Source organism: Zootoca vivipara, chromosome 3 (genome assembly GCF_963506605.1).
Source record: "Zootoca vivipara chromosome 3, rZooViv1.1, whole genome shotgun sequence".
Classification (NCBI taxonomy): Eukaryota; Metazoa; Chordata; class Lepidosauria; order Squamata; family Lacertidae; genus Zootoca; species Zootoca vivipara.
The window spans coordinates 64,673,654-64,700,455 of record NC_083278.1 but is presented as its reverse complement, the minus strand read 5'-3'; the positions used below and the strand labels follow the sequence as shown (position 1 = coordinate 64,700,455).

The following is a 26,802-nucleotide window of genomic DNA, read 5'->3' as shown; positions in this document are numbered from 1 at the left end:
TTTTTAAGCCATTAGGGGTGGCAGAATTAATTAAATTTACATATGATCTAAAGCAATAGCTCTGAAGTAAAAAAAAGTACACTCTGTTTTGAGATTGTGAATGCATGTGTGTTTTTGTAGCCAGGGGTTTTTTTCAGCTGGAACTCACGGGAACCATAGCTGCCAAGTTATCCCTTATTTTAAGGGATTTTCCCTTATGCTGAATAGGCTTCCTCGCGAGAAAAGGGAAAACTTGGCAGCTATGACAGGAACTCAGTTCCGACACCTCTCAGGTGGGGTTCCATTGCCATTATAAGAGAACAAGGGAGGCATTCATGGTGAGTTCCGGCACCTCTTTTTCTAGAAAAATAGCACTGGTTGTAGCAGACATAATATTTGAAGCAACATTCTATTCCCCCATGCATTAGGGAGAAGGAGGGATACTTCTTTAAAGATGCTGCTCACCATATGCCATTTTCATCTGTACCAGGTTAAATATTGAAAACAAAAGCAAAACACTACTGCCCAGTTAACCAGGGCACAGTTTGGGGCCAATCAAAAGTTTTAGAATTGGTTAATGGATTAAAAGTTGCAGCTCTGGGAATACTCATTTCAGTTGGGTTAAGATTTATGTTAAAGTCCAGTACTGTATTTCAGCTGAAGAGATAGAAAGTGTTATGAGATTCATGAATGAGACAACAACACAGTGGAGGCACTTGTCAGTAGAGGTGAGAAGTGTGAGAAGCATGTTAGAAGAAGTCATTGCTAACTGGGACCGATATAGCAGCACAGTGGCCAGTCTGCAAGCCTGGCTAGAAGATGCCGAAAAAATGCTGAATCACTCTGAACATGCCAAAAAGGTAAGGAACATTCTTTGATTAATGGTATAGTGTCTGTGTGTGCTCTTTGCCACTGTTTAACAGGGACCCTGATCCAGAGAACGTTAAGCACAGAAGCACTGGACACATGTGGATCAGCGTGCATTTGCTAACAAAACAAGTAATTAGCTTCAATAGATTCGGTCAACTATTGGAAAAGGGGCAAGCTAGATGTTACAGGGCAGCATAGGAGACAACAAATAAAATATTTGAGGGGGCCAGTGCCCCCCAAAGTTGATGAGTACTGCCATTCAGATGTGCCATGTCATGTGATTGCTTACCTGCCCCTCCCCGCAACATTTTATTCAAGTTGGCATCCTTGCAGGGCAGGAGGATTCAGAGGTAGAGATGGGTCTGGCATTGTCTCCCAAAGAGAGGAGATGGAAAGAGGTGGCACATATACCTAGATGCAGCACCAACAGTAGTGAAGCTGCTGTATGCTTAGATCCTCCGATAAGAGTGAGCAGAAGATTAGCTTTGAAAGAAGTCAAGGCTCAGAATATGGAAAGAAATAGGTAGTGGAAATAATTTATTATCATAGTTTGCTGAAGGCTGCATTATTGCACGTGGTCAACTTGTTGCATTTCTCTGCAAAAAGATGATAGAGATAGATAGATAGATAGATAGATAGATAGATAGATAGATAGATAGATTAGATTACTGTAGATAGATGATAGATAGATGAGAGGTAGATAGATGATAGATAGATGAGAGGTAGATAGATAGATAGATAGATAGATAGATAGATAGATAGATAGATAGATAGATTAAAATATCATGCTAGATAGATTAAAATATCTTTATAGATCAGCCTGGTCCAGGATCTCCTTACACACATGGAAACTCTGATATGTACAGTTTCTGCATAGGTGCCCCCATGCTTCCCTTTAGAAGGCAGTAAATATTTAGTGGCTTTTTTTGCCAGTTTAGTCCTACACAATCTCCAAGGTTCTTTGAGTGCTTTGGCCACACGGCTGCCAAACTGTCCTCAACCTTTCTCCCCACTATGAAGTTGAAGAGGTTGGGGTCACCTCACAGCTGCTCTTGTTCACCTTTGTATAGCTTCAAAGTTTGGAAGAAGGTTAGCTATTTATCTATTCTTATCAAGGCAAGTGTATTTGTTGAAGCTTGAACTGTAAATAAAGCAAGGTTGAACCTCAGTGTCTCAAAACTTCATTTGGGTAGTTTTAATGATGACTCCCTGCCCCCATAAATAGGTACCAAAAGTTATTTTGTTTTTTACAACATACAGAAAACAGACATTGCCAGACGAGTTGTAAAGGGAAATAAGGAGGAAACCAAATGATGCTTTAATAAGTGGTGTAAGGTTTTTGTTTACATTTTCAGAATTCATTGCTAGTTGTGTTCTTCTTAGGACTTCTTCCGGCATTTACCACAGTGGATTCAGCAGCACACTGCTATGAATGATGCTGGCAATTTTCTGATCGAAACGTGTGATGAGACCATTTCCAGAGATTTAAAACAACAGCTGCTATTGCTGAATGGACGATGGAGAGAGTTATTTATGCAAGTCAAGCAAGTATGTCCTTGGTGGTTTTTGTTCCATAGTTGTTACCCATTGACACAAAAAGGAGCCGAAAGGGCAAAATCACTTCCCAAAGGCAGGAAACAGTTAAGCGGGGAGATGTGGAAAGGTGAAAGGGGGCACAGAGAGAGAGAGAGAAGGAGGAAATGGTCACCATGTTAATTTGTTTGCAACTTCAAAAACACAACCCATTACTCAGGAAAAGAAGCCCGTGAATACCGAGTGTAGGTGCTTAAGAGATACAGAGTGCGTGGCAGCGAAGAGAGAAGTGGCACAGCTCCCAAACACTTGTGGGATGGCTTGCTTTCCCCGCTTGGCCTCTGCCTTTAAGGGCGATGCCTGAGCCTGAGTGAGTCCATATCCATACGCTCTCCACTACACAGCGTCAAGTTCAGCCGCGTTTCGTTGCGTTTGTTGACTGAACACCCCCCCCCCCCTCAGTGATGACACCTGAGGTGGTCTGCAGCCACTGCACCCTCCTTCCTACGCCACCGTAAAGATGTGCATGTTACTTAATACTATTTTCAATGCGAAAATATCACTTTGCAGAGTTCTAAAAATAATACTGAATGAAATGCAAGCATTTGCTCCTGAACCAGTCAGTGTTCTATTGACCATCTGTTTTATCTGCTTTCATAGTATGCTCGGGCTGATGAATTAGACAGAATGAGAAAAGAATATTTGGATGGTGTAGCTGCCTTGTCTGCTTTCACTGATCAAGCAAAGAGGAAATTCCGTGTTCCATTAGAAGTGTCCTTTCTAAATATGAAAATGTTTGTTCAAGAAATAGAGGCAAGTTTCTTTTTCTTCCAGCAGAGAACATTATTTAAACATTCAGGGTTGAGACAATGGAGAGAGCAAGGTGACGTTTTGCACCACCTCCCACAATGGTCCAGAGTGTTGGGGGACTGGGGTTTAGTTCACCCAACTATTATTTCCTTGTGTTCTGTCCTGTCCTGCCTGTTGTACCAAGGGCATTCCCCAGGGTTTATGGAAGAGGGCATCCTCTAGGGCAGAGCCTTATTTAGCTGGGGCATCAGTTTATATATTCTGGTTTTCTGGTACTTTCTTTCCTTGCAAATATTGCACTTTTCATTGTATTTCTCCCTTGCTTACATGAGAACCAGGACGAGCTGGTGTAGTGTAGTCATTATAATGGTGGTACAGAGGTAGTGTTAAGTTTTACTCAGAGTAGATCTTGCACCTACAACTAGCTGGACAGTCACTGTATAAAAAGAAAGTGCATACCTACATACATAGTCACTGCTGAACTATTTGTTGCAGGATATTAAACAGAAAGTGCCTGTGATGGAATCTCAGTACAAGATGGTTACAAGGACAGCACAACTGGTTACCAAGGAACTTCCACCAGAAGAAGTCAATGAAATGCTTGCAACTATGTCAGGAATCAAAGGACAGCTCGGCAAGGTATTCAAGCAATTGTTGAAGATGGTCTAAGGCTTAGATATAAGGCTAGGACTGACATGCATGCCTACTTGGAAGTAAGTCTCAGAGAATTCAGTGGGACTTTCTCCCAGATGAGTGCCTCTAGGATTACAGTATTACTTACCCTATCAAAAAGGAAATCAGGCAAGGATGGCAGGTAAAATGAGGCTAAAAGGGTAGGACAGAGAAACGTGTGGGAGAGAGAAGCTGATGTGGAATATAAGACAGTAAAATGACATCTCACCCACACAAATGTTCTAATGATAATTTAATGACTACATATTAAAGTCAACATAAAGTGAATAATAATATAGGAACCTGTTACTATTTTAAACCTTTTATGTTGGTGGTAAGGGAATAAAGATGCATTATCAGGCCCATTTTGCTTTAAAATGCACAATATGCAATAATATGAATATATATATTTCTCAGGTAGATGGCACTTGTCCGGTTGTGCTCTATGAATCTCAGCAGCTGCTTCCTCACCTGGAAGAACTGGAGAAGCAAATTACAAATTTTTATGAATCTCTTGAGAAAGTCAATGAAATTATTTCTGTCCTAGACCCCGAAGTCCAGCCTGCCGATGTTTTTAAACAGCAACATCAGGTATTTCTTCCATGAATGCTCAAAGGGGAGATTCACTTGAACAGTATACTAAAAAGATTGATGTTTTGCTCCATGAGGCAGTTTCAGCTCTGTAAGAATGCACTCGATAATCCACTCTAGGCAACACAAAAGTCACTTTAGATTGCATGGAACTGAAGCTCACCTTATATAGTTGGCACCGACCCAGTTTTTCCATTGACTTCAACATATGATTGAAGAAGGGGGGCTAGCTCAGTGGTATAGCATGTGCAATCCCTGGCATCTCAGATAGCAGAGCCAGGAAAGATCTCTTAACCGGAGACCTTGGGGAACAGACATTCATTTTTGCATTCATCACACTAATATTGTGAGTTTTTCTCACTACTCCAAAATATCTGTGCACTTACATGGCAGTGGAAAGCAGCCATGCATCTACACGTTATCATAAATAGTGTGTTGAGTGCAGAGTGTTGGAAGTAGAAGTCACCTTTGCAAGCTTAGACAGCAACCCTGTGCACCAATGAAAAATATATTATTCTTCTCACTGCATACAATGTTATGAATCTATCCTTATTAAAGCAATATGCAGCTCTTTGACCTATGCAGCTATCACACACTTCTGTTAGAACCCAGGAATCTCATCTGCTATCATTAGAAGTCTTTGTCTATCATTAGTAAATCTTTGTAAGGAATCAAAGGAATATGACATTAAAATTGTCTGGTAAGCAAGTTACCTCTACCACAGGCTCTGCTTCAGGAGATAATCCTACTTTGGAGGAATCATAATTAAACCATACCTGCCAGATTATTCCAAACTGCTGATCTTTGCAAAAAAAATTACAATAATGGTACTTTCTAAAACACTTAAGGCACCACCTTACTTCTGGTGATGTTTTAAACGATAATTATTAAAATTTAATGGATCCTACTTGCTGAGTGCCTTTTATTTTTTGTTTTGATGTGCTTCTTTATCTTCTGGGGAATGCAGAGATAGAGACTGAGGAACATACATATGATGATCCTAAGTATATTCACTCAAAGGTAGCCTTCCACTTGATTTTACTGGGGCTCAATTATATACAAGATGCTTTTAAAACTGCCGCCTTAGTCACCTGCTGAGACATGCATAACTAATGTTACTTTTGAATTTTCCATATGACACAGAAATTGCTTTCTGAATGCTAATAAGCCCACAATATGGGTTTGTCATAAATGTAACATATTTACATAGGAAAATATCCTTGGAGCATTTAATGAGTATCAATGGATCTTCTGTTACAATATTTTAACAACTAAAATTTACATTAAAAGGCCAATAGATGGTCAATCCTGTTTCATTGCAAATGCTCAAGAGCTATTTGAAAACATTGGTACTTCATTACACATAAAACTCACACAGGACTACGACCTTTAAAAAATGTTTGCAAAATAATAAATAACATCTAATTTTTGTGAAATGATACTACTGCAACTTCTGTATTTTAAGGATAAATTCACTCATTATTATTGTGTTAAAAAAAAGGGTGGATATACCACATGGATATATTGGTTTGGGACTGCTGTTATTTTGACTTCCGGTGTTTAGTTTTCCTTAGGGTAAAAACACTTTTAATTTTGCTTTCATTTTTCATTTTCTTTTAGGATCTAGTAGCTTATCAAGAAAATTGCAAGAAAGCCATATCACTAATTGAAAGAAATAGTCAGACCATTGTGAAGTTTGTGACTTCAAGTAAGGTGTTACACCACTTCAATCTTTCGGTGCTTCAAAAGAAAGTAGTAGAAATACAAGCTGCTTTTCAGGTAATTTGTTGTGAGAGGAGGTTGGTCCATTCTGCAGCACTCCCAGCATGAAAGATCTGAGCCTTCATCTCAAATGTCTGAGAAGAAAGCCAAAGCCACCCAGATAACGCCAAATAAGGCAGCTTCAGGTGTGAAAGCAGAGGCTGGGCATCTATCTGTTAGGAGATGCAGCATCACAGATTCTGCATTTAGTTGAGAGGTTGAACTAGGCAGCCTCCGAGTTACCTTTTAGTTCTATGATTACACAAAAAAGATTTTTCCTGGAATTGTCTGAGTCTGATAAATTTTGGAAAAAACCTTGCCAAATTATGCTGTAGAAATGAAAATGCAGGTTAGATGACAAGAGTAGAGAAGGAAGCAGCTGGAGAACCTAGCAACAAGTGACATGCATATTTTTTTTCCAAAGGCAAGCTGCTTCAGGAGATGAAAATTTGGAATGGTGGTCCAGTGGAGGAGAGGTGCCTAACCTTTTGCTTTCTCCCCGGCCACCAAAACCCTTTCCTCCTTGAACTGTACTTACTGGGGCAGGTGGCAGTGGCTCCTTCATGATGAGAGAAAGGGAGACATGCTGTGCAGGTCCAGTGGCCTTTGGGGAAGCATTTTATTCCACAAGGGCCACTAGGTCCTAAGCAGTAAACCACTGACTTGAGAGGACAGGGATAAATATTCATCCTTCTCTTTCAGTGTTTCTGGTTCTGCCTTTCACCACTGTGCTGGTCCCAGTAACTGCAGTTTGAAATTGAGGCAGTTTCAGGTATTGCAGGTGATTGTGATAGAGAGAAAGAGAAGGTCTGGGGACTTAGGAGGCACTGCCAGTTTAAACTAGGTTTTCAGAACTATTACTTTTTAGATACAGTATTGGCGTGTTAGCAAATTGTGGGTCGTATCTGATTTTGCCCTGTTTAGTTTCCCATTGATGATTTAAGCACTATAGCTCTGAAAATACCCAGTTTTCAGGCCATGTGCATATTAAAGCAGACTAAATCGAACCCACCCTCATAGAAGTCATATTCTTCCAAAGCTTCTTATTAAAGAAATGCTAAAAAGGAAACAGGGAAATGTTCATCATTTTGTTTTGTTGCATTTGGAGTAGAGTAACATGATCATGAAAACTAGGGTGATATCCAACTAAGTTTTACTTAAAGTAGACCTATTTAAATTAATGGAGATAACTTCATTTCAGTTCATTTTTTTCCAGTGGGTCTAGTCTGAGTAAAACTTAGTTGCATACCACCCCTAGAGTAATTGTTATCTTTTTCTGTTTTCATTTACAAAGAATATGGTCAAGAAGACAAGTGACTGGAAGAAAAATGTGGAGGCAAACAGTCGTTTGATGAAGCAGTTTGAGGAATCCAGAACAGAATTAGAAAATGTTCTACAGATAGCACATCGTTGCCTAAAGGAAAAAGGCAGACCTGAAGAACTTCTCAGAAAACATACTGTGAGTATAAACTCTGATTTTCGACATGATCCTATTCAGCTGATAGCAAAGTATATTTAGGAATTACAATAAAGCAAGCCTTTACATCTTTGTATGTGACAGGATATAATTTCTGAAAATGCTGATTTTAGTGAAATTGAAAATTAAGCTGCTCCAGACCCATAAGTTAGGATATGATTGATGCAATACCTTTTCCTGCTGCAGGCAAATTTCTGCCTGTGGGGAGAGGACAAAATTAACCTCACACCATTGTGTACCAAATTGCACAAATCAGTGTACCACCTGTTACTCAAAACAGAAAGTTGGTGTGTACTTGCATACATAGGGACCCAGGTGGCGCTGTGGATTAAACCACAGAGTCTAGGGCTTGCTGATCAGAAGGTCAGCGGTTCAAATCCCTGCAACGGGGTGAGCTCCTGTTGCTCGGTCCCAGCTCCTGCCCACCTAGCAGTTCGAAAGCACATCAAAGTGCAAGTAGATAAATAGGGACCGCTCCGGCGGGAAGGTAAACGGCGTTTCTGTGCGCTGCTCTGGTTCGCCAGAAGCAGCTTTGTCATGCTGGCCACATGACCCGGAAGCTGTGTGCGGACAAACACTGGCTCCCTCAGCCTATAGAGCAAGATGAGCGCCGCAACCCCAGAGAAGGACACGACTGGACCTGATGGTCAGGAGCCCCTTTACCTTTACCTTTACTTGCATATAGCTGCCCACCCACATCTTTCCCCCATAGCTTGAAAGAGAATTCCCATGAGTAGCTATAAAATAAAATAAAAATCCTTCCAGTAGCACCTTAGAGACCAACTAAGTTTGTTATTGGTATGAGCTTTCGTGTTCATGCACACTTCTTCAGATATCTTTTTAATTTTGTTTTGACTACGGGAGACCAACACGGCTACCTACCTGTAACATGAGCAGCTATGTGAGAAATAAAAACTGGCCTCCCATTCTGAGTAATGCTTGGGGTTTGTGTAGCTGGACTGGGGTGAGTGGCACAAGGGACATTTTATATGGAACTTAGTAATATAAATTATGTAGCTCCGTTTCCTGCCAATAAAGATTTAGAGGAAAGTGGTGATGTGGAATCTTGTTTCTTGATGAGGCTACTACTTCATTATTGTAATAATTTATCATTATTATCATTATCATTATCATTATTACCATCACAACACCAAAATAGTCACACATGTCCTAAGTTCCTAGCATAGCTGTCGAGTTTTCCCTTTTCTCGCGAGGAAGCCTGTTCAGCATAAGGGAATTTCCCTTTAAAAAAGGGAGAACTTGACAGCTATGGCTCCTAGTGATATGAAGTATTTGTATTGGCCATGCTTTTCTGCAGGTTTGTACAACATAGGCTCAGATGCCATTCATAAAAGCAGCCTCAACAAGAATACCACCTTCCTCCTTTAGTCTGAGATTTTGTTACCAGTTGTGTGTTTTCCCTAGCAAAGTAGTAATGTTATCACTATGTACTATTATTTTTCAACATCAGGATTTTTTCAGTCGCTTGGACCAGAGGGTGCTAAATGCTTTCCTGAAAGCTTGTGACGAGCTTACTGATATCCTTCCTGAGCAAGAACAACGTGCTCTTCAGGAAGCTGTTAGGAAGTTACATAAGCAATGGAAGGTTAGTATTTCCAGATTTAAGTAAGCATGGTTCCACTTGGTCTCCGTGGGTGCTCTCTTTGTACCAATTTTCTTCTCAGCTTTTCTTCAACAGGCAAAATTAGAAACCCCTATGTGTTTATTTTGACTTACATTGTGCGGCTCAAACAATATTTTAAAAAATATTAAAATAAGTGGTTGCTCATAGAATTTACATTAAAAAATGATTTATTTTATATAACAAAGTGGTCTACTTGAGTTGCAGTATGCCGCAGGGTTATTTTATTTGCTACTAGGGACTATTCCCCTGCTCATTCTACTCATCACCCACTCCATGGTAACCCATTAGAACTTCCCTTTCTATCTTATGCCACTGCTTCTACAGATCCCAAGGCGGAAAGTGGGATACCCCCCAAATCAGGTGCCTCTGAGCATTAACAGAGTGCTCTTGCCTGGGGGGGGGGGAGGAAAATGTTGGCTGCCCAGGCCTTTGATACACCTACAGAAAATTGCAGACATAGATCTACTGCTATCAGTGTTTCCTCTAGTGGTCATGTTGGCAATGGTCTTGGATGATTCCATAGATCTAAAATACCCTCATTCCCCTCACCAGTTGAGGTCCCTTAACCACACTAGCATGAAGCTTAGTTCCTTTCCTTTCCATTCCATTCACTTTTCCCCTCAAAAAACCACCGGTGAGTAAAAGAATTGTCACCTTCCTTGGCTCGATGAGATGACACTAATCTGCCACTTAATCTTGCCCTCCTACCCCAAGTTATTATTGCTCTGAAATGTAAGGATGTGCATGAATAACATAAACCATATTGCCGCCCCTTCATTGGTGATCTAGCATTGCACATATCTATTTTTCGTCTTAGGCCATAACTAAATTCAAGGGTCTCTGCTTTCCATGTCAAAGTCCCCTGCTTCGATCCATTCAATGTTACCAGTCTTAAAAACAAACAAACCCAGAGAGCCACTGCCAGTCATTTGTAGACAATACTGAGCTAGATGGACTGGGGCTGTGACTCATTTTCAAACAGGTTCCTATGTGCAAATTGTAATAATACCTTTATTGTCAATGTACAACCTGTGTACAATGAAGTTAAACAAGCCTCCCCCCCCCACAAACACTCAATCTCATTGCACTCTGTGTGCTTGTCGCACAGCACACCAACCCCGAAAGTCAGTTGCACTATATTATTTTCCATTCAGCAGCCTAACAGCCCCGGAGAGAAACTGTTTTTTAGCCTGTTGGTACGACTGTTATACTTCTATATCTCCTGCCCGATGGTAGAAGATTAAAGAGGTGCTGGCCGGGGTGTGAATCGTCCCTGAGAATTTTTCTCGCTCTCCTAAGGCAACAATCCCTTGCAATGTCATCTTGCGGGCTCAGGGGACAGCTCATGATATCATGGGCTGTGTTCACCACCCTCTGTAAATATTTTCTATCCATGGTTGTCAAGCCAACGTACACTGTGATACAATATGAGAGGACACTTTCTATTGTGGACCAGTAGGAGGTGGTCATCAATTGTTGTTTAACATAGTTGGCTAAAAGAAGAATTGCTTTGGAAATGAGTATCATGTTAACTTCCTCTTTCCCCTCCCACCGTTTATGGAGTGCAGGATGCCCAGTCAGAAGCCCCATACCATTTACTTCGCTTGAAGATAGAAGTGGAAAAGAGCAAATTCCTAGCAACCGTGCAAGAATGTCATGCTGAACTAGCTCGACAGCAAGAGCTGGTGTCCAAGGAGAGCAGTGAGAAGATAATTAGAGAGCACAAGGTAAGCCTGAAATATGTAGAAATTCCCACATATGTGCTTGTACAATTACCTGAGAATTATGAAGGACGCAATGTGCTTCCGAAGATTAGCGACATGATCCTTACATTCCTGTTCAAGATATGCTTGTGTTGAAATAAACCCTATATGATTTCAACTTCCACAGTCAAATGGATAGGATTCTCCAACTAGGATTATGATCCAAGGGTATTTGTATAGTTTAGTGATTATAAAAAAATTTAATTGAAATTACTAGTGCCTAGTCAACAGTGATCATATGGGGGGGGGCTGCCCATTAAGTACTTTGATATATAGAATCTCAATAGTAATTGTAATAATCATGAGGAGAGAAAAACTAATGTATAAAAAACAACACCTTGTGGCAGTTTGAGGGCTGGATTCCTTGCAATGGTGGCACAAGCTGGAGAGAAGGTGTATGTCTTCTCACAAGTGCACTGTCATATCTTTTTAAAAATTGAAATGTACCTGCAAGATTTTAAATACTTATGTGAGAACGTATGAGGTTATGTGTGAGCTTATTTATGTGAAAAAGCAGTCATTCAGAATCAACAGCATGTAAGTTTGCCATGTGAACTGGGCTCAAAATATTACCACAGAAATACAGTGCAACCCTGTGCATTTCCCAGTATCAAGCTAGTTCCATAGTTAGTGTGCTTAGGATTTCAACCTTAACTTCTCAGACTTTAAATTATTAATGACTGTGACTTGACCTTTAGGTTTTATAACTCCATGTGTCAGTTTTATCTTCCATAGACGTGCAAATACCCGCAATGGAAGGTATATTACATAAAATATATCAATGGAGTTAGCAATCATTTTCATTTTCTGCCTTCAGTTGTTCTTTGGTGAGAAAGGCTCCTTACAGCTATGTGAGAAAAGATTGCATCTGATTAATGAATTATGCTTGAAACTGCCTGAATCGGATCCACTTAGAACAACATCACAAAGTAGCCAGAAAGGCCTCAGTGAACTTAAATCCCTGGTTGCCAGCACCTACATGAAACTAATGAATCACCCAGATAAATGGAAAGACTACAAGGACAGGTACTATTTGTCTGACAGTGGTAAAGACGTAATAAAACCTTGGTGGAGATAATTAGAAAAGCACTCTCGCTCATCGTTTTGTTATGCCTAAATAAATACCAGTATACAAATATTGAGAGGGCAACCTTTTTTTCTTTCTAGGGCTTCACTCCTGTAGGAGAAATATATGGGCAGCTGTGTGCCCACAGTAGGCAGGGCTGGAGCCAAAACTTCATAAGCTTCCCTTCTATTTCTCTCTTTTGCCTGCCCTCTTCCTTCTCTCCCTTTCCCTTTCCCTCTCCCTCCCTTCCTTAGAAGTCCTAAACTGAACTTTTGCATAGGGCTTTTAGAGTCCTAGGGCCCTAGATGATACCCTAATATACAACAATACTCCTCTGGAGTAGAGGAAATTTTTTCAAATCTTACATATATACAGTAACACAGAATATAAAAGCATACCTAAGAGAAGTAAAGGCTCTGCATTAGAGAAGAAGGATCAGGATGTTTCCAAAGTATATTCACCAACTTTAAATGTTCAATCATTGAAAACATTTAACAGAGGCAATTTCCCTTGTCATCAGTCAGAAGCCTTTTGAGGTATAGTAAGCTTAAAACTCTATTCTTTTAGTTCCATTAAGATTTATATAAATGACTACTGCTGTTTCCTTATTGACTGTTGGTCGTTTATGTGGTTATGTTTCAGATTTTCTGAATTGGAAAGCTGGATTTCATCAAGGGAAGCCCAGCTCAAGAAGATTAAGCATGGTGCCAGTGATACCACTAAATATAATCACTTTAAAACATCAATAGAGGTATATTTAGAATTATTGAAAATAAGATACCGTAGATGTTTTTGCTTTTAATACTAGCAAGATGAGTTCAGGTGGTAGAAACTGAAAGTGCAAATAAGCTCTTTTATGCTTTTGGCTTTTTAGAGCACTGAATTATGGTATAAACCACTGAGCCCCTTGGGCTTGCTGATTGGAAGGTCAGCGGTTTGAATCCCCGCGGCGGGGTGAGCTCCCGTTGCTCTGTCACAGCTCCTGGCAACCTAGCAGTTCAAAAGCATGCCAGTGCAAGTAGATAAATAGGTACCATTGCGGCGGGAAGGTGAATGGCATTTCCGTGCGCTCTGGTTTCCATCATGGTGTTCCGTTGCGCCAGAAGTGGTTTAGTCATGCTGGCCACATGACCCAGAAAGCTGTCTGTGGACAAATGCTGTCTCCCTCAGCCTGAAAGCGAGATGAGTGCTGCAAACCCATAGTCGCCTTTGACTGGACTTAACCATCCATGGGTCCCTTACCTTTACCTTTATAGCAAATGTAAACAAGGTTATAAAAACAGTAGAATGTAAGATAATTGCCACTTCCTAGGTAAACAGAATCAAGTGGTAGGGCAACCCACAACTGTTGACTAAACTGTTTGTGTTTCTAATTTCTGTATTAATTATATTTCAGGAAATTCAGCAAGAAACTTGCAAGCAAGGAGAAGTAATTAGCTGGTTGAAATCTAGGCTTGCTGCCCTGTCTGAAGTTTCTTCAGAGGATGAAGCCAAAAAGCAAGAGGATGAGCTTTCTAGACTTTCAAGTGACTTTAAGAGCCTCTTAGCCTTGTTGATAGAGGTATAGTATCACTTCATTGTACTTATATGCCCTCTCTACGCTTGCCCATCATGATTGATTTGAGTGAGTCTGGGGTGAGGAGTTGGTTGGATTTAGGGTATGAAGAATATTTCATTGCTTCAAGGGGGGGATGCTCTGAAAGAGGTGGTAGTGTGGCTGCTTTCAAAATAAAGTATCCTGGTCCTGAAGGCTTCTGAGAACTATTCCTTGCACATTCCACTCCTGTACAGCTTCAGACACTATTGGAGGAAATGGATTATTTGGACTCATAACACTGTGGGTTCAGGAATGAATCAGCCTTGGTTGCCCTTGTTTATGACCTTTATCAGGAGAGAGATTGGGGCGCATGACCCTGTTTATCTTGCTTGACATCTCTGCAGCTCTTGATAACATGGTATTGTACGGGACCAGCTCTGCGAATTGGGAGTAAGGGGCACTGTGTTAGAGTAGTTCGGCTCCTTTATACAGGGTCAGTTTCCAAGTGTTGTATTGGCTGACTATATCTTGACCACAGAGGTCTGTCCTTTCCCAATGTTAGTTTAACATCTTCTGTGAATATGTGATATCATTGCTCAAAGAGCAGCATTGGCTGCCAAGTTGATACCGAGCCAAGTGTAAGTTGTTGTTGTTGTTGTTGTTGTTGTTGTTGTTGGGGTGTTTTTGTCAGCTGACTTATAAAGTCCAAAACAGCTTGAGACCTGGCTATCTGAAAGAATGCCCTTACTCATATGGACTGAACTGGTGCATGAGATCCCAAGATGCAGCCTCTGAGGTTGCATATGAACGATCATACACTTGAAGCATATACCCACACCCAAATCATGGGAACTGTAACTTTGTGAGGGCTAAACTTTAGTTCCCAGGGTTCTTTGAGATGGGTGCTTTAAATGTATTTTGTGTATGCAGCTTGAGAAGGCTTAGCCCCCACTGGGCTTTTTTGGGGGGGGTGGCTTCAGACACATACTTATTTTTTCTTCTCCCTAAATATATTTTGTATACTTCCACAGACCTTGAGGTTTCCCCCCTGAGCCTGCTAATCCCTTCCTCATGTGCATTAATGATTACATAAGGATCCCACTTGGAGAATGGGTTTGCTACTTTGTATATAAAATATGTACTAGTATGGATTAGTAACTTGTATGGGGGGGGGGGAGTCATTGAATGATGCCACTTCTGCAATTCATTTAAAAAATATCTGAAGCTGAACTAGAAACAGGAAAAGTGAGACAGAGCAAATTCAGAAAGCATTAACCAAATGGAATGGAGGGAATCTACTCATACCTACTTCGCAGCGAGCTGTGGCCACAAAAGTAAAAACTTAGAAATAATAAATGTAATAGTTGGCAAAATTCAGGGTTTTTCTGAATCATTAAAAGCAGGTGTGGATAACCTTTGGCCCTGCAGTTGGTGCTGAACTACAACTCCCATCAGCCCCAGCATAAATGTTCACTGGCCAGTAATAGTGAAAGTTGTAGTTCAGCAACATCTGGAGGGCCAAAGGTTCCTCACCCCTGATTGAAAGTACTGTATTGATTCTTGACACTGTACTGCTTCACAGAGTTTTAATATTTCTCCTAACAATAGATTGAGAAAATGTTGAGTGCTGTAGGTGATTGCGTCCAGCACACAGAAGAGGTGAAATTCAATCTGGAAGAACTGATCACAAATTCAAAAGAAGCTCAGGCAGAAGCTGATAAAATCTTAGAGGTTGAAAGCTTATTACAGGCTCAGCAACTCCTTCGGCATCACCAGGTAGGACAATAGCCCATTTCATTTGTTTCGGTAGTAAGCACTTTTATAGTCACCTCTTTCGCTGCCAGTTGTATATACATTGCTACGGTATGTGGCTATTTCTGTAGTGAGGGAATCAGTATGTCTACATCTGCTTCAGCCCTTACCGATGTTTTCTCCCAGCAAAAGACAAAGAGGCTCCATGAAAAGAGGCAAGATGTGCAACAGCAAATGACCCGAGGTAAGCAGCTACAGATTGAAGGTGGTCTGTCACCCACTGTGCAAGAAGACCTATGGAAGTTGGAGAGTATGTTAGAAAACATGCAGCAATCTATGGATAAACGTGAAGATCAATTGCAGGTCAGTGTGTTGTTCATATAACTCCACAGAGAAATAAAAACAGTACCCTTGTTTATGATTTAATTGCTCTATATTTAGTTCTTTGGTTTTGAGTTTGAACAATGTAATACAGGGGTCAGCAACCTTTTTCAGCCGTTGACTGGTCCACCATCCCTCAAATCATGTGGTGGACGGGACTATATTTTGGGGGGGGGAAACCTGAATGAATTCCTATGCCCCACAAATAACCCAGAGATGCATTTTAAATAAAAGCACACATTCTACTCATGTAAAAACATACTGATTCCCGGACCGTCCGTGGGCCAGATTGAGAAGGCGATTGGGCCACATCTGGCCCCCGGGCCTTAGGTTGCCTACCCCTGATGTAATACATTTTCTTGTTAAACTTGGCCATTTTTTCTGCTTGTGAAACACCAGCATCTCCACCTTGCACTTGTCTGTAGACACAGACATTCCAGCTCCAGGGAGCTGTTGGCACGGAGCATAGCTCCCAAGTGTCAGAGCGAGGCAGTTATACAGACCCTGAGCTTCTCTGACAAAGCACTAGGAAAGTTCCTTGTTGGCATGAGCTGAAGATTAAGCATATTCATTTTATATACTCTATATACCTTCTTCCGGGCCATGGGACTTAAGTTAAAACTGTGCCAAGGTGGAGCTCTTAACAGTTTCATGGGTTGTGGGTGGTGAGTTACATAGTGTGTATAAAGAGATTTTGCCTAAGCATCAATTCATGCAGATCATGATTCTTGCTGAGACAAACTCAGTTATTACACAGCTCCCTTGTTCTCAAGGCTTGGGAACTTCCTTGTGCCAGTGGCTCAGATGCTGCAGGGGTTCCTAGAGCCCTTACAGGGCTTTTGCATAGCTGTGTCTGAGCTGTGATTAGTGTTTACAGAGTATGAGCAAAATAAATAGATAAAGTGCTGAAGGGCCATTTAAAATAGACTGATTTTGCATGTTCAGAATCTTGTTTTGCATTCTGAATTGGAGAAGAACCTATTGGGAGAAATGGTGTTTGACTCATTATCATCTGAGCTAGACAAAATTAATATTTCAAACCAGGTCATTATCAACATTGACAATATTGCTAGTAAATTGCAGGCAAACCTTTTCTTCTTTTTCTTTCTTGTAGCTCACAGTAAGCACATGGGAACAGTTTGAAAGAGACAAAGAAACGGTTGTAAAGTACCTTAGTCATGCAAGCTCTGCCCTTGAACGGATCTTAAGCTTTAGCAGCTTAGAGAGTTTGTCATCAGAACTAGAAAAGACAAAGGTATGTATGTTGCTTACTTGGAATTTTACAATCATGATTGGTTCTTTTGCTATCATACTGAGGATATAGATCTTATTTTATTTCCTTGTTTTTGCCTTGGACAACATACTTGAGAATGTGCTATATAGTATATTTTTCAAGAAGAAACACACACATCACAATATTGGTCAACCTGGGCACAGCATCTGTTATGAAAAATCCCTATAGGTTCAGCAGAGTCCTGGTTTTACTCTCTTTCTCCACTGGTGCACAGAATGCAACAGAACAGGGAGACTATGCCAATTTCTATATTCCCTTCTCCCTGATTATCAGTTCAAGTTAGTGATCTATCAGTCGGGTGGGATTTTAGGTAGTGGAAAACAGGCCCTGTGAACTTTTGGCAATCTTCAGCATGGTGGCTGCTGCATTGGCAGTGGGACTGAATTGTGGCCTTAGTAGTTAAGAATATTGGAACAAGAGAGGCTACCACCTCCAGTTCTGGTGCTGATATATAAAGCCCTATACAGCTTAGGACCAGGATACCTAAAAGAGCATCTCACCTCATCACTTATATACCCAACTGATCACTATGCTCTGCAGGAGAGGGCATCCTATAGATACCCTCTTATCCGAAGATCCATTCTGCATGATGTTGGAATCGAGGCAGCACCTGCCCTTTGGAACTGCCTCCCATTACATATCAGCCAATAACTTTCTTCGCCGTTTCTATATATGCCATTGCTTTAGATATGTTTCATTGTACAGGGTGGCTCAAAAGTAGGTATACTGCTTTAGAATCCATTTTCTTTGTTCTTGACTCAAGTTCTCATCATTCACAGTATCAGGAAAGAAAAATGTTTGTTTGTTTTTAAAAGTATACCTACTCTTGGGCCACCCTGTATTATGAAATCATTTTGAATTACTTCATAGGAAGTGATTCATAAAGGAAATAAATAATAACAACAGTCCGTTATTAGTACCGTGTTTCCCCCTTTTTAAGACACTGTCTTATAACTTTTTCCCCTCAAAAAACCACATGGTGTCTTATTTTCAGGGGATGTCTTAGTTTTATTATGTTTTTATGGTACCTATGGTTCCGGGCAGTGGGGCGGCAGGCCTCCTCGGCATGGCCAGGAAGAGGCCAGGCCGCTGGCTCGGCGCTCCGCCCGGTTATGCCTTTGTCGTGGTTTTTTTAATCCCACCCCCTGCCAACCGCTCCGAGGTTCCTGCTGCTTTATTTGGGGGGGGCGTGTTTCGCGAAATAAACGCATGAGGATGAGGAGGGCTGAGGGATCCCGCCCGGCCTTAGGCAGGCCACCCGCGCGCCTTCCACCCACCGCATGAGGCCGGCCTCCGGGGAATGCGGGGCCCGGGCAAGGCAGCACCGAGAGCCCCCACGGCCGCCGGGAGACGTGACGCAGCCGCCGCCCGCGCAGCCATCACCCTCGCCGCCGCGTCCCTTTCATGCCTCTTGCTCAAAGCGAGGCGCGGCATTCACTGCGCTTGGAAGGAGCCGGGTGCCCATGGATCATGCAGCAAGGGCCCTCCCGACTCCTTCCCAGGCGCCCCTTTCTCCTCCTCCTTGCCGGTTCCGGGCGGTGGGGTGGCAGGCAGGAAGAGGCCAGGCTGCTGCGGCGCTCTGAGCGTTCGGCGCTCTGCAAGGTGCTGCTGGGCGCTCCGAGCGCTCGGCGCGGCAGAGCGCTCCGCTCTGCAGCCGCCGGTACCGGGCGCTGGGGAGGCAGGCCTCCTCGCCGGGTGCTCCGGCGGCGCAGAAGGGGCCAGCAGTGCTGCCGCCGCCGCCTGTTGCCCTGGTGGCGCAACACCGCTCTGCCTTGGGCCATGCAGCCCACAACGCTCCGGCGGCGCGGAAGGGGCCAGCAGCGCTCCCGCCGCCACCCGTCACTCCAGCCGTGCAGAAGCGCCCGCGGGCCTCCCGCCGCCGCTCAGCCTTGGGCCATGCAGCCCCCAGGGGCGAGCAGCGGCCTCGCCTCCACCTGGCCCAGCAGCAGCAGCAACAGCAACAGCAGCGGGAGGACAAGGACAGCGCTGCTGCTGGGTCCCGCTGCCTCAAGGCGAGCGGCGCTGCTGCGTGAAGGTATGGCTTATTTTCAGGGGGTGTTTAATATTGAACAAATGCTTTAAAAGCCTGCTATGGCTTACTTTCTGACTACGGATTAAAAAAGGGGAAACACGGTAGTACCCTTCAAAAACCTATTTATATACTATACTATTTTGTAATCTGTTCTTTAGGGGTATTCCTCATCTAAACCAGAGATACTTGAAGTAGTAATTTTATGAAGTGGTGTTCTGGGAGTTCTTTTTTTCATGAAGGTGTCCACTCAAGATGAATAATGATCACTGCTTGACCAGTTGCTAACAACGTATTTCTAGGCTTTCCCCACAAATATACAGTATTCTGTTCATAACTCCACACCTATTTACAGGCACTTTCTAAGCAGACAGTAGCCATGGCCATGGAGGCTGAGATTCTTGTCAAGAAGTCTTTTGCAATACAGCTTGGTGAGAAGAACAAGCAAACCCTTCAACAGCAAGCAAAGTCGGTCCGGGAACAAGTTAAAAAAATGGAAGCTTCACTTGAAGAAGAGTATGTTCTTAAACAGTCATAGTATTATTTTCTTCCTGACACAATAACTGTACATTTTGTTGTCTTATCAAAATGCGGTGTTTATTCACAACTGGCTTTGTAAACCTCAGTTTGTCATACAGCAGAAATTACCATGTAGTACTGAACGAGTATAAACAACTACTATGACTAACCAATACAGAAAAGAGTAACTTGTCCCTCGATGCATTGCACTAAGAAGCAGATTCTCATTTATCTGAGTGGGACTCAATTCCATGCAAGTGACCTTAGAACTGCCATGCTAAGCTGTAATTATAAATCCAATTATGCATGTTCAAGCCAATTAATTTTAATGTAACTAAGCACAGTTAATTGAGCACAGAACTGAAGTAATATAATACACTTCAGTAACACATATAGTAAATTATTTGACTCAGGCAAGGATAAATGAATAGTGCCATATCCTAAAGTGCCTGAAGCCTTTAGAAGAAAAGTCTGCCCAGTTTTTAAAGTATTTTTCTTCATATTTTCCCAACCTGCGTGCACGAGAATATAAAAATGTGCCTTTTTCTCACGGAAGTTAAAACCCAGTTCTTTTTCTTGTGGCTAAAAATGATGCTTCATTACAAAATGGGAGAAAGCAAAGAGATGTCAGGGGGCAGGAATCTTGTGCTCAGACATAACAATTCACTATACAGTATATGAACATTTATTTGGGAGAGTGGACTTTCAGCTCAAAGTTCTATTTCCTGCCTCATGTTCATTAACTTGGATATGGCCTAATGGTCCAGTTTTGGAAATATTAGGACCAGTTTACATGTTATGGCTGCTATGCATATAAAAACTTTTCACTACTGCACGTGACAATTAAAATGATTTGCAGCCGCAATATGTAAACCACCTATTCATTCCAGCATTCTTAAAAGGCCTAAAGGTGCAACCATGTTACAACTCACATCATTGTTAACAAAAATCGAAATATCAGTGGTCACTTGCCAATTCACACATTCACTTCAATTCCACACATTGCTCCAAAGATTTATTCATACAAATGAACCAAAAACTTAATGTATCACTGTTGCTGCCTTTCAGGACTGATACATACTGGTGCCGCAGCCCAAGGAGCTGCTCCCAAGAAGTGCTGCCCGGTTCTGTTGAGATCCTAGTTCATTTGGAAAATTCTACAAATCAATGCATCTATGGCATCATATAGTCCCAAAAGAGTTTTAAAGTTTGATTCATCCTCACAACACCTTTGTGGGAGAGTTCACTAATATTCCCATTTCATAGGCAAGAACCTGAGGCTGAAAGTTAGTGAGTTGTTCAAGTCAACCATTGATTTCATGCCTGCACAGAGATTCGCACCACATTACTTCTGATCTAAGTCCAGTGTTCTGTTCTCTGGAACATTACTTTTCAGAATGAAGAGTGTTCAGTGATGCAGGTGCAACGAAATAATTTTTTTGCATTTGGCCTCTCATTATGCCTTCCCTTTTTCTGCTGAATAAATCTATATAAATTTGTTTACCTGCTTCATGGTTAATTTTCAATACCTTTAGAGAGGAGCTGCATTTTAGTAAGACAATATTGCTCCAGAACTAATCATGGAGAATGCAATTTCATAAGCTATTTGTTTTGTTGTGAGTGGCTTCTTTCCATATTGCTCTTTTCTCTTTCTCCTAACACCAGTTACGTAATTTTTTTTAGCAGTCTTTATTCTTTCTTTCCCACAAGTAGAAAAGTTTCCTTCAGAAGACTTCTAGTGCCTTTTTATTGCTTCCAGTGAGATGCTGTTTATCAGTGCATGCTTTAACAGATGTAATGTAATTGATCTATGAACAAGGTACAGACAATCATGATTAAGTTGAAAAATACGCATGCATCTTCAACTGTTTGACTTTCTCAGATATGTACTTAACCTAATGTATGGTTTATGTATATAGCTATATTATTCGTAATGCACAGCCATTCTTTGCAGCCTCACATATTGCCCTGCTTCTTGTGCCCAATTTGCCTCAGTTCAGCTAACAATAGACTTGTCTTCCTAAATAAGATAGAAAATGTATGCCATCAGTTGTAAAGAAAACCAGTCATATTCCTTTGGAACTGATGGGTTTTGCAAGTTTGAAATTTCCCCAGAAAGGAAATCCAGCATAACAACAACAAAAGTTAGTAGAGTGGGTTTTAGGCTACCACACATCAAGCATTATTTGCTGAGAAGCATTCTCCCTCTCTTCTAGAACAGTTGTGGCATGAGCACAATCACACAGGGATGCTCTTAATGAAGCATGTTACACATCTGGTGGTGGGAGGGAGTGGTAAAATTGTAACTATGAATGAACAGAAGTGGAACAAAGGAAATGCACAATAGAGATTGAGGGAACTACATTACTATGGAAAAGTAATGTAGTAAGAATGACCATGAACTCTTGAACAGTGAACAGGAGCTATTTCAAGGCCTTGCTCAGTAGCTCTGAGTAGTCTGAGATTTCATCAGATATTGTACACATGCTCTCCAATATTTACTCCAGCCTTAATCCACAAATGTCTTTTAAGGGAGGGGGAGAATGGAAAGCTAATATCCTAAGGGTGCCTGAGCAGATCTGCTGCAACTGCGTGAGCATCAAATAGCTGCAATGCTGCATTGAATACCAAGGTGCAGAGTAGGTAGATAGGAATATGCAGAAATATGCACATGTTCAAAAACCTCTTCTCTACATTTTGTAGAGTTGCTTCTCTACATTTTGTCTTGGTTTCATGGAAAATCACATCTCCCTAGAACTTCAGTTAATCTGAATGGCTCTGAGTGGCATTCATAGGTTCCAAATTTTTAAATGGCTAACAATCCCTAATTGTAATAAACCTATTAAAAACATTTTTAGGTTCTCTTGGCAATGTTGTAGGTGTTACAGGGTAGCTTCTTGCCAGACTGCTCTTGCTATACTTCTTAAAATCACACTTGAGAAGTTATGCTACATCTTTTCAGGAGAGGGAAGTAGCCAAGCAACTCCCAGAAAACTGAGGTAATATAAGGGCAGACTTCTGAGGTGCTATAACTTTTATAAAACCCTTAAACCGACATTTGATATATGCTTTTTTAATAAATAAAAAATGGCATGCTATTATGTAAGCATTTTCAGCAAACTGGAGAGGTAAGAAAATGGGCATAGTTCAACAGTAACAAACTGTTAATTTCTTTTCTACTAAATATGGTTGATTTTAGTATTAAAACCATGGAAATGGTGAAAAACAAGTGGGATCATTTTGGCAAAAAATTTGAAGCTTTGTCCATCTGGATAACTGAAAAAGAAAAAGAGCTGGATACCTTGGAAACAACATCGTCTTTGGATATGCAAATCAGCCAAGTTAAGGTGATTGGTTCGCATTATATTTAGCATTAAAATACTGCTTTCTCTCTTCTCCTCTAGAAAGCTTCAAAGGAGAGGAAAATGCTTTTATCTGATTTCACAGCTGCAAAGATGTAAAAAAAAAAAGAATACTTTGAGAAAAAGATACCAGGGAGGAAGGTTTTGCAGGAGCTGTGCCCCCCATAGAGTTGAATTTACACTCAGACCTTTTAGTTTATGTAATAGGAAAACATATAATGGTGTGAATAGATAGATATCTTTTCCATTAATATTCTTTACCTTCAAAATATCCTCATGGTATGTTTTCACAGAGTGTATAATGTTTTATATTGTGCTATGTATTGCAGCCAGTGGCTACAGTAATTTATTACAGTATAGTAGACAATTTATGATTTTTGTGTATCTTGTTTCTCAAATAATGCTGAAATAATAAAGCAACTACTGGGCTCAGCAGCTTCTATACTCAAACCTTTGCTACATACTCTGAATTCTTTTTGTCATATGCTAGGTTCTGTTTTCTTTTTCCTGGTGCATTAATAAAATATCAGATGCACACAGTATCTTCAAGCGCTCCTTGATTGTGAACAAGAAAAGTTGCCCATTTCAGAGGATTGTTTTTATTTCTATCCCATTTTGTTGCAAATGCACAAACACACAAACATATTTTCAACTCTCTCTCTTTATCTCAGTGGCAAATATACAGCTGAAAGCTATGCCTTTATTATGTGATTGGAATTCCCCCACCAAACAGATGGCTAGAACTGATCATCTTTTGTCGGATGGTGGTTCCTAGATTTAAAAACAACAACACTTGCAACCAAGGATTGAATGGCATCATAAGATAAACGGTGAAGCATGGCAGTGCTTGATAACCACTTCTGCACCATGAGGGAATAGAAGTGCAAGCTACTCCCTCCACGATGTCTTATATGTGGTGTCAGGTCCAATGAAGTACACCATTCTCGATGGATTCTAGGGCTACTGTGTCCCATAAATGAACGTATCATTTTTATTTTTATTTTTCTTCCATTGAGCATTTTTGCTTGAGAGTTTCAAACTTACAGTATTGGTCTACTCTACTCAAGTGCTTTTAAGTTTCTTGGAAATCAGTGGTGCCCAAGTGTTCATGATTCATGAATAGCAGAAGATCTGAGCCAAATAAATAAATAAACCTTAGGCAAGTTTCTTAGCTTGTACTGTGGCTCCATTTCATTCTGTCAGAAGGCATTTTAAAAGTAGTCCATTACTCTCTTTTTTCTGTATTCTGAAATACATTTTTGATAAAACTTTCTGAAATCAGAACATAAGCTGTAGAAAAGTGTCATTAAAGTTCTAGACTTAAATCTGAAAATGAGTACATCCACCATGTCTTAAAACAATGGGGAGGGATACTCTTTAAAACTTAGACTTCTATCAGTAGCGAATTATCCTAATTACTACAAAAATGTATGTCCCTGCAGTTTTATGTTATCTGTTTTTATTTGCTAAGGGTGGTGGAATAGATTTCATGGGAAATAATTTTTCCAAACAAAAATACCTGGATAATATACAATATTACAATTTAAATTACAAATCACATGTTATGTCTTTTGCAAATACTGTTTTGTGGTGGTGATGTTTTGGTTTGTGTTGGTGTGTGTGTTAATGGCCCAGCTTGTATGTCATGCTAGACCATAGTTAGTTTAATTGTTGTTTAATGCATGTCAAGGCACACTTTTCCAAAGTCCCTGCTTCACTTCTCCTGTGCTCTTCTCCTTGGCTGTACCAGAAGCAGCAAACCATAATCCTGGGCTTGTTTCTCTGTGAACAAACTATGTGTGGTAACCAAGATTTGTTAATGGCTTACTGCTCATGCTTGGGGGGAAACAACCACAAACTCAGGGTCAGCTGACATGACAAATTAGGGATTATGCTTTGTTGTTGCCAGTACAATATACCGGTAGCCTAGTGAAGTGGGGACTTCCAGGACATTTATGCTTTCATGCAATGTGCATTTCCATGCTGGCTGGGGTTGATGGGAGTCAAAAACATCTGGATGGCATTGAGTTAGCAAAGATTTGTGTAACATAATACATAATAAGTGAACACAGTGATTGTGTGATATATATATATATATATATATATATATATATATATATATATATATATTCTTGTCTTTAGCTGGTGTATCATTTATATATTTTCAATTATAAATAAATATTACTAAATTTTGAGCTATCGGCAAAGAAAATGCATTAAAAGAGAATTATAAATACACAAAATTGAACAAGGAAATATACACAGAAATAATGAAACTACCTAAGTGGATGTCTAAACTTCAGGTTCAAACTTATTGCTGTTCTTCTAGGTCACATTCCTAGAATAAGGGTGTATGTAAACATGTGACTTCTTTCACTTGGTTTAGTCATCTGAAGCTTGTTTGTTGCTTCTCTTTGCATGTGCCAAGCTGTGGTATTGATAATGCATTTGGGGAGACAGATATGTAAATAATTATCCTCTAGTAAGGTGGTTCTGTTTGATCATCATTAATACCATTCTAACTGCAAGAATCTAAGACAAATATTGGTTAGCAGCATAAGGAGGGCCAACTGGAGATCCAGACAGTGATTTTATCTGATTTTATCTTGCTCTTGATGACAGATGCCAAAGTATAACATAGAATCTTAGAGTCATAGAGTTGGAAGAGACCACAAGGGCCATCCAGTCCAACCCCCTGCCAAGCAGGAAACACCATCAAAGCATTCTTGACATATGCCTGTCAAGCCTCTGCTTAAAGACCTCCAAAGAAGGAGACTCCACCATACTCCTTGGTAGCAAATTCCACTGCCGAACAGCTCTTACTGTCAGGAAGTTCTTCCTAATGTTTAGGTGGAATCTTCTTTCTTATAGTTTGAAACCACTGCTCCGTGTCCACTTCTCTGGAGCAGCAGTAAACAACCTTTCTCCCTCCTCTATATGACATCCTTTTATATATTTGAACATGGCTATCATATCACCCCTTAACCTTCTCTTCTCCAGGCTAAACATACCCAGCTCCCTAAGTCGTTCCTCATAATGCATTGTTTCCAGGCCTTTGACCATTTTGGTTGCCCTCTTCTGGACACGTTCCAGCTTGTCAGTATCCTTCTTGAACTGTGGTGCCCACAGTGCACATATATGCACCTTGCGTCAATTGTGAAGGGCATATGCATGTTTCAAATGTAACTTCCCTCTTTATAATACACAAAAAATGTAAATGAGAAAGGATTGGCCTCTTCCTTTCAGTATATTTTAAAAGGTAGCACACATAGGGCATGTGCATCTGTGCTCAGTTCTACTATAGAACTGGATTTCACCTTTTCTGCTTTGGATGGGACAGCAGCAATTATCACCATAAACTGACAACTGTGAACATATGCACTCTATAAGGCAACATAGTTTTTTCTAGGAAAAGCCAAAAGACAGAATCAAAGCAAGAAAAATAAAAAGCAAGTACAATATGTATACAAGAATTGTATGTATGTGAAGATTTATTCTGCTTTGCATAATACAATGTGGTTCATATTAAACAACACAGTAATATATAATATACTTATATAATTATTATATCAAAGTTATATTTTATTACAATAAAACGTGCTTTTAAATATAAAGGTTTGGAGCATAAAATGCTTCTTCGTTCATGTAAGGGAGCGAGCCACCTACATCATTTCTTAAGGGTTACCAATTACCAGATTTTGGAGAGTTCAGGGTGCTGAAAAGGGAATAGTGTGAGAAACTCTCCTTCCACTCTTCCATGT

The 26,802-nt window shown here is 40.7% G+C and overlaps 1 protein-coding gene across 1 annotated transcript in view; it reads left to right on the top strand.

The window, feature by feature from the left end:
• Window positions 1-26,802, top strand: part of SYNE1 (spectrin repeat containing nuclear envelope protein 1) — a 293,499-nt gene that overhangs the window by 83,509 nt on the left and 183,188 nt on the right. The window contains exons 16-32 of the mRNA XM_060272764.1: window positions 637-839; window positions 2,233-2,397; window positions 3,043-3,195; window positions 3,688-3,831; window positions 4,282-4,455; window positions 6,076-6,234; window positions 7,511-7,675; window positions 9,165-9,299; window positions 10,907-11,065; window positions 11,919-12,127; window positions 12,810-12,918; window positions 13,564-13,728; window positions 15,313-15,480; window positions 15,643-15,819; window positions 16,952-17,092; window positions 19,516-19,676; window positions 22,879-23,033. Coding sequence (XP_060128747.1) covers window positions 637-839; window positions 2,233-2,397; window positions 3,043-3,195; window positions 3,688-3,831; window positions 4,282-4,455; window positions 6,076-6,234; window positions 7,511-7,675; window positions 9,165-9,299; window positions 10,907-11,065; window positions 11,919-12,127; window positions 12,810-12,918; window positions 13,564-13,728; window positions 15,313-15,480; window positions 15,643-15,819; window positions 16,952-17,092; window positions 19,516-19,676; window positions 22,879-23,033 — 2,742 coding nt within the window. The remainder of the gene's footprint in view (window positions 1-636; window positions 840-2,232; window positions 2,398-3,042; window positions 3,196-3,687; window positions 3,832-4,281; window positions 4,456-6,075; window positions 6,235-7,510; window positions 7,676-9,164; window positions 9,300-10,906; window positions 11,066-11,918; window positions 12,128-12,809; window positions 12,919-13,563; window positions 13,729-15,312; window positions 15,481-15,642; window positions 15,820-16,951; window positions 17,093-19,515; window positions 19,677-22,878; window positions 23,034-26,802) is intronic.